This window comes from Myiozetetes cayanensis, unplaced genomic scaffold, assembly GCF_022539395.1.
Source record: "Myiozetetes cayanensis isolate MyiCay16 unplaced genomic scaffold, myiCay2020 scf12, whole genome shotgun sequence".
Lineage (NCBI taxonomy): Eukaryota > Metazoa > Chordata > Aves > Passeriformes > Tyrannidae > Myiozetetes > Myiozetetes cayanensis.
Window position 1 is genome coordinate 19,730,627 of NW_026086826.1, and position 15,877 is coordinate 19,746,503.

The following is a 15,877-nucleotide window of genomic DNA, read 5'->3' on the forward strand; positions in this document are numbered from 1 at the left end:
ATGAATAAAGCTAAGCTGTATTTTTGGTGGGTTTTTAATTATTAAAGTAAAATACAAATAAAACATGCTGTCCACCATCTTACACTGATAAACTATTAAGGAAACTATGATAATGTGTCCTGACACGCATGTTGAGCTACAAGTACAGGGACAAGTTATTAAAATAGTGCATAAAAGGCCAGCAAGTGAGTTTTCAAAGCAGTGATGGAGGGTAACAGCAAGGTGGTGCTGTGCTCAAGGACAAAAATCTTTTTTTAAGACGTGTGATAACTCTATATCCCCAGAGCTTTCCTTTCCCAAATCTCAAGAACAAATATATTCTGGAATGTAATCTTACACTGAATCAACATAATGGTGTGTAATATAAAACTTAGAGATATTTTCTACTTTTACTGTTGCTAGAGTGGCTTTGACATACACAGTAGCAAATGGAGGTAGTCATAGGAAAATGTTTCTTTTCTCTAGGAATGGACAAAACCGCAAGTAAAGTAAACAGTTGTGTATAGTCTGTATACAACACAAAAGGACCTCCTGCCAGGAGCTGCTAGCTTGGGTCGGAGCTGCAGTGTTTGGCCTACAACGCGAACAGTAGCGAGGCAAGTTACTTTAGGAAACCAGTGGCCAACAAAACAAGCATTCCAGAGGAAAGAAAAGCAAACAAACGAAATCCGAAATAGAGATCCCCAGCAGAGACGGGTGCCCAAGGGCCGGCGCGGGGCCGGGCTCGGCTCTTCCCCGGTGCTCTGGCGCGGTTGTGCGGGGCCCGGCCCGGCCCGGCGGAAGGGGCGGCGCTGCGGGCTGGGCTGCGGGCGGTGGGTGCGGGACTGGGGCCGGCCCAGGCGCGTACGTACGGGGTCCAGGGTACCATCTCTCTCCTCGGGGTGTGCGTGGCCCGGGGAGCTCCGGGAGCCGGGGGCCCGGCCCGGCGCACTCACGGCCGCCGGCGCTGCCTCTGCCGGGCGCTGGAGGAGCCTGTGCGACACACGGAGCGGGTGAGCGGGGTCCCGTGGGGAGCCACGCGAAGTGACAGCGACACCGCTTTGCTGTGCTGTGACAGCTTCAGCAGGCCTGCGTCAGACCTCTCGCACATGTAAACGCTGCTGGTGGTGCGTTGGAGATTGCAGCTGAGCTTCACAGCACAGGCTAACCTGGCAGAAGACAAGGTGACCTGAGATCTCGTGCCGTCCGAGACAGCAGTAGTGCTGTTCAGAGACAGTTCTCTCGCATCTAAAGTGCAATCAGGTGTGCGCTCTTCCATAGGGGGATACAGGCCTTTTAGTTTTTTTCCAAGTTTCAAAAACATTGTGAAGCTAGAGCCATCAGACTGTGGTGGGGATTTCAACATCCCCTTTCTCTTATCATTGCTTGTACTAAAGACAGAACAGCCATACACCTATTTCAGAGAAATTAAAAACAACATTGGGTCTTTAAGCATTAGGCCTTGGAGCTGGTTAGGTCAAAGTCTATTAGTCTTACTTTGTGTAATTTACTGCTTTGTGTACTTACTGCTGTAAGTAAAACTTGCCAGTCTGATAAATGGCTTCTCTCATCAGAGAAAATCAAACCTTCTTCTAGCTCATTTTCTGTTAATGTATGGTCTTCCTATCTGGGCAAAGAAGCATTTTTTCATGAAAATGGATACACACAACAACTGCTTGTGGATGAAATTTATCTGTCTACTTTACCAAAGATCTACAAGTAAATAATTTCATTAAAATTATTTTGTTCACAGGCAGAAAAGCAAGCTAAATATACTAAATGAGTAATTCTAAATAACTCTGTCTGCTTGTGAATAGTGACAGCTGATAGCAATGGGCTCTGGAAAGCGAATTCTGTACTATATAAACTGGTGTATTTTGTGCTTGAATTTGCTCCAAAGAGTGTAGATCCACTGCCTGATGGATATGAATTATCATTTTGTAGAAGTCATGTAAGATTTGATAAAAACTTTGGCCTGGCTATCGGTGTCATAGCAGGTTGGAGTTTTCAGCAGTGCATTTCCAGATGTGTATTAAATCAGGAAAGGCACTGGTTTATTCATGTAGCAAACCTGAAGGCCCTTCTGTTCATGTTTAAACCTTCTGTGAAGTGTTTGGTGTCCCCTGTAATAGCACCTAGGAATCCCCCTATTCCCTCTTTGCCCTGTGTTGTTTCTGTGTTAAGATAGCTTTTTAAATTAAATAGATACTAAGAGGAAAGTAACAAAATTTTGTGCTTTGTTGTTTAAGGGAAGTAGTAATTCAGCCTTTTGTTTGTAAAAGGCCTCCTTGTAGTACTTTTTGTATCTCAGACCATCTGAATCAACTTCTAAACACGAAGAGTGCAAAACAAGATCCTGAATAGAATAATGCAAACCTTAGTTGTTTAACTTCCTGTTTGTTACACATTGTATCTCTTTAGATGAGAAAAAGGAGAGGCAATTTAAATATAAGGCTTGTCCTCTGTGTTTGCCCACGGGTAAATACAAATAGGATATGAATTGGGAAATAGAGTTCCTAGCCTAGCTCATCAGAAGGTAGGGATTTTCCTCTTCTGAAAAGCTCCTTCAAATGCAGAACTCTGTACCTTGGCCCTGAGAAGGAGATTTCTTGATTATGGAGCTTCACAGCACTCCTAATGTCTGCTGTTGCCTTGTGTTCTTTGGGAGGATAAAATCTCCACAGAAATTGTACAAGTGTACAGAGATCAGACATTCACATTTCTGGTTTTGAGTCACTATAATAATTTCTGTGTCTGAGAGATCTTCCAAGGTTAGGGCAGTTGTTTGGATGACAGGTGTCATGAATATCATGAAGGACAAACACCCATGTTAGATCTCCAAAATACGTGGGGGTTTGTGACAGCTCACAATAAGAAATACTCTGCTTCTCCAAGGTCCTGTCTAAATATGTCCAAGTCATAGTAACATCATTTTGGAAAAAAAAGATGCCTCTCAAGGATAAACAGGAATGTAAAATACTAGGGATTAAAATGAAAAACAAAATGTCCATTTTAGTTTATGTAAGAACACTTTTGCCTTTTGGGGTTGTTTTTGGCTTTATACTAATAAAAATACATCTTACAGGAGAGAGCCTATCAACATCTTAGTTGTAACTTCAGGAAAATGAAGTTACTGTAGGTTTGGGAGGTTGATATAGCATAGATAGAATCCAGTTCTCATTCAGAACAACAATCAAGTTAAATATAGTGTCAGAGGTGGACATTTCCTCTTAAATGTGTATTTCCTAATGTGTGTTTTCTAATGTGTATTTTCTAATGTGTACTTTACCCTCTTGCAGGAACACAAATAGGTAGTAGGAAGAGCACAGCTGATCACAGAGCACGGGATGGGTATCTATTTTCTTCTGTTAACTGTGGGGTTTTGCTGGGGGCAGTACAACCCCCCCACCCTCTCTAAGAGGACATCTATTGTGCATCTCTTTGAATGGCGCTGGGAGGACATTGCCCTGGAGTGTGAGCGCTATTTAGCTCCTAATGGATTTGGAGGAGTTCAGGTATGTCTGTTCCTGTCAGTAGGTAGTAAAATTGCTACATGGATGATAATTTGTTTTTCAGAGAAAATGTTCAATTCGCCAAAGGTACGGAGAAAGAAAAATAGAAATTGGTAATGGAAGTAGTAAATGCTGACAAAATATATTCTTCAGCTATTACTGAGAAAGCATGACTTTATTTCATTGTTCCAAAGTGCACATTTTGCACTCTGTGCTATTGCATTTAGATGAATTAGAATTGCATATTGTTGGCTAAATCTTTTTTTTTACTGTTGTGAAGAGTAACCCATGTTTATCTGCTTGATATTATTTAAATCGAGGGAAGCTCTTAAGAGCTAGATAAACATAAAATAGCACTATGACTGAAAAAATTGCTCTCAGAATAATAAAGTGCTGAAGGTTTAAGTAATTAAGTATAAAAGGCTGCTAATTGTGTTCACCCAGACTGGCGTGTCTCTTTCTGTTAAGCGAAGTGTCACAGTAAGCCATTAGAGACCCTTCTTTGGAGGAACCTGGTGTGAACAGGCAGAAATGAACTGAACAGGGGTTCTGGAGGGGGAGTGCCTGTGTGAGTCTGGTCTGTCTGAACAACAGACACATTTCCTGTAGAACCAGTACTGTCAGATGGGTGGGGTAACGTGGCTGGAGGGCAGACACCTATTAAGCTATTTCAGTTTGCTCATCAGATTGCTCAGGAAAAATTGGTGAGAAGCCTGCCCTGTCTCTTGTAGCCCAGAAGTTTGCAAGTTGGCCTGAGTAAGAACTCTCCCAATAATTATCAAACAATAACAGCTTTTCTTTGCAACCTTCTTTCCAGGCACACAGACCTGATTGATTTTTAAACTGATTTCTCAGACTGTGGTATATGCATATGTATCTTTTTAAGCCATTCTTTGACAGTGTCCCAGAAGGAAAGTTTTTTCAGATGATGACTTGCTGAGATGGTCACAAAGCTGTGGCAGCTAAGTGGGCTGCAGCCTAGAGATCTTTCTGAGAAATGGTGGGATCAGGTGGTTATGCCCAGAGACTTGGAGGTAGCAGCAAAAGCTTGTTGCCTAAAAGGTATCCTGAACAGAATCTTTAAAATTTTGGAAGAGTGTAACTCACCTGGAAACTTACAAGAATTAGGTCAAGAATGCTTTTATCCAAACCATTACAATAACGGGAAGTTGGATCAGTTTTAAGTGCAGGATGTTACGTCAGTTGCTATACAGTCAATTCCTTCCTGATCCTATATGTGCTGACTTATTTCTTAGATTTCAGACATTTATTTTTTTAATTTTTAAGGCCTGCAGTAACAAAGATAATTAGGACACTATGTCCATGGACCTAATTTTTATAGTATGTTTCTACCTGCTGAAAGCCAGGCCTGAGACTTTTATTTCCAGTGTAAGCAGAGGATACTGAGTATCTCTATGGCTTATGTTCTTTCTCTAACAATAGTGGGCAAACAACCATTATCAGTAACCTGTTACCAAGTGCCATTGTTTTGTTCACAGATTTCACCTCCAAATGAAAATGTTATTGTTACTGACCCCAAGCAGCCATGGTGGGAAAGATACCAGCCTGTCAGCTACAAGCTGTGCTCACGATCTGGAAATGAAACTGAGTTTAGAGACATGGTGACCAGGTGCAACAATGTTGGAGTAAGTGCTTTGAAAAACCTTCTGGTGTTAATAATGCAAGGATATAGACAAGCAGTAATTTAGCAGGGAAGACATGGTAGCACTGGAGTGAAGATGGTGGGGGTTTTTGTAGAATTATTTGGTTTAGAAGGGACATTAAAAGGTCATCTAGTCGAATAAGTCCCAATAAGCAGGGACATCATCAACTAGATCAAGTTCCTCAGAGCCCCATTCAATTTGACCTTGAATATTTCCAGTGATGGGGCATCTACCACCTCTTTGGGCAACCTGTGCCACTGTTCCACCACCATCATTGTGAAAAAACTTCCTATATTTAGTCTAAACTTGGCCTTGTTGAACCTCATGTGAGTCCCCATAGCCTCACTTCTAAAGTTTGTCCATGTCCCTCTGAGTGGCCTCTCATCCCTCAGGTTTGTCAGCTGTACCACTCAACTCGGTGTCATCTGCAGGCTTGCTGAGGGTGCACTCGATCCCTTCATCTCTGTCATTGATGAAGGCACTAAATAACACTGGTCCCAGTACGGATTCCTGAGGGACACCACATGTCACCGATTTCCGTCAGGAATCTGAGCAGTTGGCTGCTACCCTCTGGATGCAACCATCCAACCAATTCCTCATCCACTGAACAGCCCATCCCTCAAATGGAGAGAAGGATGTTGAGGGAGATGGTGTCAATGGCCCTACAGAAATACAGATTGATGACATCTGTAACCCTTCCTTTGTCCACTGATGCGGTCACTCCATCATAGAAGGCCACTAGATTACTCAGGCAGGACTTGGGTGAAGCTGTGCTCCTTGTCTTAAATCACCTTCTTGTCTTTCGTGTGCTTTAGCGAAGTTTCTAGGAGGATCCAGGCTGGATGGGGCTCTGAGCACCCTGATCTAGTGGAAGGTGTACCTGCAGGTGGCCACGGGGTTGGAACTAGGTGATCTTTAGGGTCCCTTCCAACCCAAATCATTCTATGGTTTTGTGATCTGTTCCATGATCTTCCCAGACACAGAGGTGACACTGGCAGGTCAGTCGTTCCCAGGATCCTCCCTTCTACCATTTCAAAAAATGGATGCAGTGTTATCTGCGTGCCTGTAGAGCTGCATGCTGTATCCCCATTGCTGTATGCTAATAAAAGAAAAATAATTTGAATAAGGTGTTGGGTGAAGCAATCAAGCATATATGGGAGGATAAGGCAGCAGGTGTGGGAAAGAGAACATTGATTAGTGGTGCTGTGGGAAGTAGCTTTCTCAAATTGTTATGTGAATATTATTCTCTAGGTGTATATTTATGTGGATGCAGTAATCAACCATATGTGTGGAGCTAATGCTGGTGCTGGCGACCATGCCACTTGTGGAAGCTATTTTAATGCAAAGACTGAAGATTTTCCAGCTGTGCCGTATTCTGGCTGGGACTTTAATGATGGTAAATGTAAATCTAGAAGTGGAAACATTGAGAATTATCATGATATATCTCAGGTAAACCTAGAACTATGGCTTTCGTGTACATCTGTTCCTGTGCTGTGGTTTCTTTGCTCTCGTCTACAGTCAGACATTTTTTAAAACAAAATGGCTCATGGAAAGCCATCCAAATTAATAATAGATGTTAGTGTTGCTATCAGGAACACCGCTTCTTAAAGGGATCGCTCTATTTGAAACAATGGCTCTGTTTCAGATTTAGGCAAATGTGCTTAGGTATTCTATAAAGAAAGACAATTTAAAGCTCATAAAATCTATTTAGTGACTATCTTGCTTGGGAGTTTTGTGTCAAAAAAGTGTAAGAGTTATTGTTTGCCTATCATTTTAATTTGGAAGTTTTCTTTGGCCTCAATTTCAGAAAAGAGAGATTAGGATTTTTTAAAGGAAAATAGTAATGCCAAAATCTTGAAAATTGACCTTCTGTTCAGATATTTCCTAGGAGTTTATCTATTCCTCTGTGTTAGATTATGAGGTCAGGACTTTATAACTACCACAGAATAAAAAATTATCTTCTAAAAATAAATACCTACCTTTCTTGAATAGTGTCTTATGCCTTTCAAATGCCTTTGATCTTTCCTGAATCTAAGTTAAGGGGAAAGGAGTTTTGGAGAAATGACAGAAATTGTTCTATAGGGGCATCTTTATAGCCAGTTCTTTAGTACAGTTTGCAAGATAGACTAATGCACCTTACTCTTTCCATAGGCTGTGCATAGCCATGGAAACCCATAATGAGAGTTCTTAGAAAAAGCATCTCAGTATATTCAGTGTCTGTTTAAAGTATTCTTTTGATGAAAATCAATGCCCATCATTTTGTATTTGCAGGAAACAGGAGTTTAGTGTTTTAGAAGGCTGAAGTAACTTGAGATTTTGAAATGATTTAGAAATATGACTTCTAGAAATCTTCTATATATCAGAGAAGAAATGAATGCACTGAGTAAAAACCAATTTATCATACTTTTGCCTTATACTTGCATTTAAAAAGCCTATTATAAATTTAGTAACTTGGCTGTTATAATCCTTCAGCATCTGCAAATGCATAAGTTGGATAAATGCAGATTTCTTAATGCTCCTTCTGTGTAGATGACTGTCCAAGGCAAAGATATGCTTGGTATACAAAGCCTAGCTAATGCTGTATTTGACATTGTAACGTAGGCCAGAAAATTCAAAATGTGTGCAGAACACTACCTTTGGTTTATTAGGTGAAAAATGCTTCATTTCAGAATCTTTGCCCAGGTCCGGGACTGCCGCCTGGTCAGCCTTCTGGATCTGGCGCTGGGGAGGGACTCCGTGCGCTCCAGGGTGGCTGAGTACATGAACGGTCTCATTGACGCTGGCGTGGCAGGATTCCGGATTGACGCTGCCAAGCACATGTGGCCTGGGGACGTGAAGGCGGTTCTAGACAAGCTGAAAGATCTAAATACTAAATGGTTTCCTGAAGGAACTAAACCTTTCATTTATCAGGAGGTAATCTTTATTTTTTTTTTAAATTTTACTGAATACATTTTTTATAGGCACGGTATAGACACACAAGGAAAGCAATGCTTTGCTTGACTGAGCCCAAGCACCTTTCAGATGCTAGATCTGTAGAAATCATCATCAAGATTTAATAACCGTAATTTGCAAATATCTAATCTGCCCATAAATGGTAATTGGCGTGTGGAATGCCCCAGATGTTTTGGATCCTCTGGAATTTTCACCTGGAAATTTCATTTGAGGTGAAATTTACTGCATTGAAGTTAGTGTAAAAAATCCTCTGATCTAAAAAGAGATTTCACTTCCTGAATGTTAAATTCTAGATAATAAATTGCAACAGAAGACATAAATGGTGTCTACAGTCTGAAACTTTGTTTTCCTATGCCATAACTAGTATTGCTCGATATTCTGAATTTGTGCTTTACATTTTGAATAACAAATCTGAACAGGACCTAAGAAGCAGCTAGTTGCTGGTTTCAGTCAGTAGAAGCTAAAGTTGCTAGACTCATTTTATTAAAACAGTATCTGGCCTGCAAGCACTGAGGCCAATAATGAAACAGTGTTTAGCTACACAGTGAAATGAGGCTGCCCAGCTGTTGGAAGCAGAGGCATTGGTGACTAAAGTTGGTATGGCCCAAGCAGTAATTATGCATTAGTGATCAGGAGATATAGGATGGAGATGGAAAACAAGTTCACAGCTAGGTTGAGGTTAAAGGGGAAAATAGCTTTAAACACAATTTTGCAGGAAAGCCAAAAAATATAATTAGCTCAAGAATTACCTCTTGCTTAAACCAATGCCAAAGGCAATGTCTTTTACTTGCTTGGTTTTTAAGTAGAAAGCAGTACTCTGTCTTTCCTGTACCAGGTAATTGACTTGGGTGGAGAGCCGATCAAAGGCAGCGAATACTTTGGAAATGGCCGAGTGACAGAGTTCAAATACGGTGCCAAGCTGGGGACAGTGATCCGCAAGTGGAATGGAGAAAAGATGGCCTACCTAAAGTAAGGATTGAGGTGCTGCTATTTATCTGGTCTACACCGGATACAGCAATTGACAGGGTAGCTTGAGCTCTTTGTGTTTTTGGCCAGGAACTGGGGAGAAGGCTGGGGCTTTGTGCCTTCCGACAGAGCCCTGGTCTTTGTGGACAATCATGACAACCAGCGGGGGCACGGGGCCGGTGGGTCTGCTATTCTGACCTTCTGGGATGCCAGGTAAGGGATTGCTCTTGTCTGGGTGCTGCTTCTTTGTTTGGCTTGTCTTGTCTGTCTGTTCTCTGGCAGGTTTCTGTTTCCACATCTCACAGCTTGTTTTGTCCATCCAACAGGCTCTATAAAATGGCAGTTGGTTTCATGCTGGCCCATCCATATGGGTTCACACGTGTGATGTCAAGTTATCGCTGGCCAAGATACTTTGTGGATGGAAAGGTAGGTTTGCAATGCTGAAGATGCATTTGTGTTGAATAAGGCCCAGAGCAGGGCCCTAGAAGTAGTCGAGTGTGTTTCAGTGTGTTAAGGGATTTCCCTGTGCCGTGTTGGATCAAGCTGGTGCAAATGTGATGCTCTGTCTATCTTTTCTCTGGCAAGAGGCTCTCTGCATTTTCAGTGAGAAGTTAGAGAGTTTTGAATTACAGGACATCAATGACTGGGTTGGACCGCCAAGTAACTCGGATGGCTCAATAAAGCCTGTGACAATCAACGAGGACACCACCTGTGGCAACGACTGGGTTTGTGAACATCGCTGGCGTCAGATAAAGTAGGACCCTGTGGGAGAAAAAAAAAAAAGTGAAAGCAGTTGCTTTTGCTTGATGCTCCTTGTGGCTTTAGAGCTCTTGCAGCTGCAGTGACAGCCATTCCTGGTATTTTCAGGAACATGGTTATCTTCCGTAACGTGGTGGACGGTGAGCCTTTCTCCAACTGGTGGGACAACGGCAGCAATCAAGTAGCTTTTGGCCGTGGTAATAAAGGCTTCATCATCTTCAATAATGATGACTGGTAAGTAAGAAATCAATTATAACATTATTATTATAAATATGTTATTTATAAATCTAGTTAATAATGAAAGCTTTTAAGGTGTTGCTAGCTCCAACAAATCATTGTAACAGGTGCATCCTCTGTCTCTCTTTCTGACAATTTAAACTTACCATTCTCCACTCTACCAGGAACACTCTTCACTCTTGACAGTTAGGTCTTGTACTCTGGTCTTGCGGTTTCCCAGTTCTGAAATTGTCTGTGGCACTGAGCAGGGTCAGCCACCAAAGTCTGAACTTATAGAAATGAGGGAACTTGTAAACTTGGGAATGTGGTCTAAAAGTGACAGTTTTAAAAACTGTATTGCAATCTTTCATGCAAGAATGACATGATAAGAGAACGGAGTATGTCAGGCCTGTAATAATTAGAAGCGGGTTGTGGTGATGAGCAATTTGAAGGATGTAGTGGTTCAATAGATTCTGCAGTGTCCAGAGAAGTGCTACAGGATAACTCCAGAATTACCTAACATCTAGAAGGTCTCCAATATGAGTTGCAGGGCATTTTAGAGTCCACATAATCCTTACTGCATTTCAATCTTTTCCAAAGGTCTTTGAATGTAACTCTGCAGACCGGTCTGCCTGCTGGCACCTACTGTGATGTCATTTCTGGACAAAAGGAAGGTGACCACTGTACAGCAGTTGAAGTTCACGTTGCTGCTGATGGCATGGCTAATTTCCTGATTGGTAATGAGGATGAAGACCCGTTCATTGCCATTCATGTTGATGCTAAATTGTAACCAGATCTGTTGTGCACCTGTTGTTTCTTCTCTTCTGTGTTTTTGCTAAGAGCATACAGGTGGGCTGAATGTCCTGGCTCTGCAGCACCGAATGAACCGAGGTAGAGCAAAGTGTATTAGCTAATAATGATGAAATACTGAGCAGCTGCTCGGCAGAGACAGGAGCTGGTGGTGCCAGTGCACATCTGGGAGTGGTGCTGTACACCTGTTTGGAATTTTAAGTGTGCTTTATTCAGTTAAAGTACTAATCCAAAATGAAAGGAGAAAATGGAACTTAATTTAAAATGGTGGTGCTCTGTGTGTAAGTGGAAATGTAGTTCTCTTTAGGGGCAAGTGGGACTGGGAATTGACAGGATGTCCAAAAACCAAGAGGAGACACCTCTGTGCTGAAACGTGGCACAGTTCAAGTTGCTTCCAAGTGATCACTCAGTTGAAAATGTGTTACTTCTGTTGGTCTGTACATTCTCTGTATCTAGTGAATAAAAAATGGCATTCAAATCAAGTCTGTCCCTTTTTTGTGACAAAGACTGGGCCTGGGTCAGAGGAAGCTGGCCTGTGCCAGTTACTTATTCCAGCCTTTGGCATCAGTCAAGCCCATGTATTACCTGGTTCACGGTCAGCTTGTGCCTGTACAAGTCTGAAACTTAGTTCTTCCATAGTTACCCCAAAATTGACTTGATCTCCATTACTGGTGCCAATCACCAATAGGATGCTGGGCATTCCCAGTCACAGAAAAGGAATATGTGGGTTGAAACCAGCTAAAGCCCATTGCTACCTACAAAAAAACTTTTGTTAGTTTTTAATTTTATATGATCTCTGTTATACTGAGCCATGTGTACACTCTTTCCCATACTGGTCTGGCTAAACCAAGGAGACATTCACACCCTTTTAATTAACTGTGGGATAAACAGTTGCATTATCATCTGATGCACTCAATTGACTTAGTTGTTTATCTGAACCACCCACCGACCCTTTGTGTGTTAAATTAGCGTTCTTTGCAATGCCCTTGGACTGTCAGTCACAGCCTGCACAGCCTGTGGTGTGGGGGCTCCCAGTGCCCTTTGCCAGGGGGTTTGCCATCCATTGCATCAGGCTAGTAAGGGTTGGTCCATACTCTTCTTGGCTGACAGCAGCATATTTTTCAGTGGAAAACACATGCCACTGGAAGCTGAAAGTCATGCAGTGACATGCCATCACATCAGTGGAACCCTGCAGGGAATGGTGATGTAATAATTAACCTGAGGCACATTTGGTTGCTTTCAGTAATATTGAGGGATGAGGGGGTCTGTTCTCACTGAACTGGTAATCACAAGGTGCAATTGCTCACTGGTTCCTTGCTGTTGGTCAGTAGGCAAGGTCATTTACAGTAATTTACTGTTTCATTACAGTAGGGGAAAAAGAGGCCATATAATGTCTGCGATATGAAAATGAACAGGTGGACAAATACTTCTGTGTTTTGTCCTTGAAGACAAATCCTGGGAAAGAGAAGGATGCATGTGACACATTGGCATGACTAGTTTCAGAAAGAACAAACGTAGTGTGGTAGTTCAAGTACAAAGTGCACTGATGTACTGATGTTTCTTTTCTCCTGGAGTAGATGTGACCTTTGTGCTAATTTTTTTTTTTCCTCACAGATATTCATCAAATATCAGGAATTTTATGGTCTCTGTGTTCTCAGAGTGGTGTTGATATAACTCAAGCTTATTCATGGAGAATTGTTGCTAAGACCTTAATTTTGTAAGTCAGTTCCATATGAAGACCTGAAAGCATTTCATGAGCTAAAGTCAGAAGTTGTTGGGTTTTTTTTAAAGGAGAAAATTGTAGGAAAAGCCAAGAGGGACTTGGGCAACAGCTCTGGCTTTCAGATTCTGTTTTATGTCAGTTAGCTAACACTCATCTGCAGTATCATTTACATCTGAGTTTGGGTTCCTTGACTGAGATGAATCATTGGTGATTTAAAATGAGATGAAAACTGGTGATTTAAAATGAGATGAAACCTTATGCAAGATTTCTGCTGGAGAGGAAAATGCAGCTGTAATCACTTTCAGTCAGGTACAACCACAGCTGTTCTGCACAACCGTGTGAAGAAAACTGGTAACAGTTCCTAGCAGGGACTGGGCAGTGACAATGGAGAAACACTTCAGATATGAAAAGGCATCAGTTTCTAATTACCAGTGTGATTTACCTGGGGAAGATCCACAACCTGTTGTGTGACAGATCTGCTATTGACTGATCAGGCTGATCAGGTACCCTGTTTTGAACTCTACCAGCATTCAGAGGCATCCACCTGTCAGGATTAGATAAACTCAGTCATTCTCCTAGTGCTGTTAGCTTTTCATCTTTAATCACCTCTCACTCCTTTAACCTTCCAGAGACCCCTTTCAGAGTCTGTGTGTTATGTTTTGGAATACTTTTGATAAAGTATGTTTGTTTACATGAAAGAGTACAATTCTGGATTTGGGTACATTGCTCACAGACTGCTTAGCTTATGATTGTGTATAATCACTGTGAAAAGGTATTTTATCTTCAGCTGCTGGGCAAACCAGGAGAAACAACAAACCAAAGGAATGATATTGAGCTAGCTAGCTAACTAATAACTGATAGCATTGATCCATGTGAGTTTTGACAGCTGCGATAGGAATTTTATCATCTTGCAGGAACATAAATAGCCTGTGGAGAGGCCAGAGTGCCTTCAGTAGAAGGCACCATGCAAGTCCTCCTCCTCCTCCTCGCAGCTGCAGGGTTTTGCTGGGGGCAGTACAACCCCAACACCCTCTCTAAGAGGACATCTATTGTGCATCTCTTCGAATGGCGCTGGGCAGATATTGCTCTGGAGTGTGAGCGTTATTTAGCTCCTAATGGATTCGGAGGAGTTCAGGTAAGAGTAGTAGGAAAATGGCATTGTAGCATTTAATTAATAAATCAAAATGCCTGAGATGGAAACAGCCATCTCCAAGTAACTTTGCTGTTGGAGAGGGAGGGTTGGAAGCAGTAAAAGCTGCTAGAGGCAACCCTAACAGGCCTACAGGGCCGATGTTTTTGTATCTCTAGCAGATTGGTTACAAAGGGGCATGCCTTCCTCTGAAAGGCTTCCCCTGACAGCTGAGTAAAAGATAAGACTCTTTGCCTTGTTCTGAGGGAAGGGCATAAGCACTGAGATTTGACTTTTCTAAGGCTGTCACTACTCCAGGTGCAAATACTTCCTTGTGGCTTTAGCCTTCCCGTGCATGTGCCCTTGAAAGCAGGCCCATGCTGGACCTGAGCAACCCACAGAAAAAAAGGAAAACCTCTTTCCTACCGGTCTACAAGACAGATATCTGACAGACCTGGGCTTCTGCTGTGGGAGAGAGGCTGGGTTGGGTGCTAGCCTGCCTCTGAGGTCAGAGATGCTGACTGCAGGTTTTGCCCTTAAAATGTTGAAATAAAGCAATTGATTTCTTATCAAAGTAAAGTACATAATTTTGTCTACAGGTTTCGCCTCCAAATGAAAATATTGTCATTACTAACCCCAACAGACCTTGGTGGGAAAGATATCAGCCCATTAGCTACAGGCTCTGCACTCGGTCGGGGAACGAAGATGAGTTCAGAGACATGGTGACCAGATGCAACAATGTTGGAGTAAGTGCCTTGAAAATCTGTATCTGATATGGCAACAAGCGCTGTATCAGCTGTGGGAAGGTACCTCTAAGGAGACATCTACCAAGAAAGAAACTGAAAGGGAAAAAAATCAACAGTGATGTGGTAAAGTTGTGGCTGTCACTTCATGATCGCTACAAAACATACTGAAATGCTCATATTGCTTTTCCAGGTTCGTATTTATGTGGATGCTGTCGTCAACCACATGTGTGGGGCTGCAGGTGGCTCAGGCACACACTCTACCTGTGGAAGCTATTTTAATGCTGGAAACAGAGATTTTCCAGCTGTGCCGTACTCTGGCTGGGATTTCAATGATGGCAAATGTCATAGTGGAAGTGGAGAAATTGAAAATTATGGTGATATATATCAGGTAACTTCCTCTGGCAAAAGTTTTGATTCTTTTTCTTTTTTTTTTCTTTTTTTTTTTTTTTTTAACCTGTTGTGTAATCTCTGCAGTAAGACCAAACAAAGGGTGTAGTTTCTCACAAAACCTGTGCTTAGTCACTTGACAAGTGAATGCAGTAGCGACCATAGGTACTAGTGATGCAAAATATTCTTAGAGAGGAATCAGAACATATATGTGGAAGTTTTCCCCTGAGCTGAGCCCAATGTACTCAGCTCAGCCTATGACCTCATTCTTATAGCTTATAAACTCAGCTGATCATGATAAAGAGCCCCCTTGGAAAACTGAGAGCAGTGCAAGGTGGTGCCCTGGGTGAGCAACTTACTGGTTTTTGTAGTTGGAATGTGTAGCAGTTCTTTCTCAAGCTTTTTGGCCACTTTGCAGCAATACACTGATGTTTCTGCACTTGCACTGCTTCATGTAAGGCTTGCCCTCCACTGGGTCATGTGGTTCCTGCTATGGTAATATCCTGTAACATGCATCTGAAATCCTGGGTTACAACCGTTTAAAGGTATCTCCATTTCAATCTCCACCCCAGTCCCTTTGGACCAGACCATTGTGTCTAACACTGCAATGAATTCCTTCCCTTACCCCTGCTCTGGCTTGGGCTTCTCCACAGACTACAGTCCCTCAGGGCTGTACCTGCTCCAGAAGGAGCCTTATCTATGAGCAGCAGTCTCTTCAGGAGAGAGACTATGCCACTTGCTGTGGCACAGACTTATCCACATATGCAAGGAAAGCAAAACAAGGAATTTATTCACCACTTTCTAGGGGAAGGCAGATTTTTGACTGTCTCCATGAGTGTAGGGCTCCATCATGCGTGAGGAAGAAAAATGCCTTCACTCCAAACATTATCCCCTTCTTCTTCCCCCAGCTTTTTATCTGCAGAGCATAGAATATCCCCTTGGTCAGTTAGGGTCAGCTGTCCTGGCTGTGTCCCCTCCCAATTCCATGTGGGTCCCCAGCCTACTTGCTGGTTGAGTGTGGTGAGAACAGAAAA

General features: G+C 42.3%; 1 protein-coding gene across 11 annotated transcripts in view; it reads left to right on the forward strand.

Moving 5' to 3' along the window:
- The window catches only part of LOC126635357 (pancreatic alpha-amylase), a 41,625-nt gene that overhangs the window by 1,082 nt on the left and 24,666 nt on the right, over positions 1–15,877 (forward strand). For 5 of the 11 annotated variants that reach the window (XR_007627678.1, XR_007627677.1, XR_007627679.1 and 2 more), the window contains exons 2-11: positions 466–596; positions 3,279–3,494; positions 4,991–5,137; positions 6,407–6,604; positions 7,838–8,068; positions 8,943–9,076; positions 9,164–9,286; positions 9,400–9,499; positions 9,706–9,827; positions 9,941–10,066. Coding sequence is in view for 8 of the 11 variants with exons in the window: in XM_050306492.1 (XP_050162449.1) it covers positions 3,327–3,494; positions 4,991–5,137; positions 6,407–6,604; positions 7,838–8,068; positions 8,943–9,076; positions 9,164–9,286; positions 9,400–9,499; positions 9,706–9,827; positions 9,941–10,066 (1,349 nt within the window). In the remaining 3 variants the exon portion in view is untranslated. Of the gene's footprint in view, positions 1–465; positions 597–817; positions 1,243–3,278; positions 3,495–4,990; positions 5,138–6,406; positions 6,605–7,837; positions 8,069–8,942; positions 9,077–9,163; positions 9,287–9,399; positions 9,500–9,705; positions 9,828–9,940; positions 10,067–10,648; positions 11,341–13,545; positions 13,717–14,309; positions 14,457–14,646; positions 14,845–15,877 lie in introns of those variants that run through there. The other 6 variants (XM_050306498.1, XM_050306493.1, XM_050306495.1 and 3 more) reach the window with 6 other exon arrangements.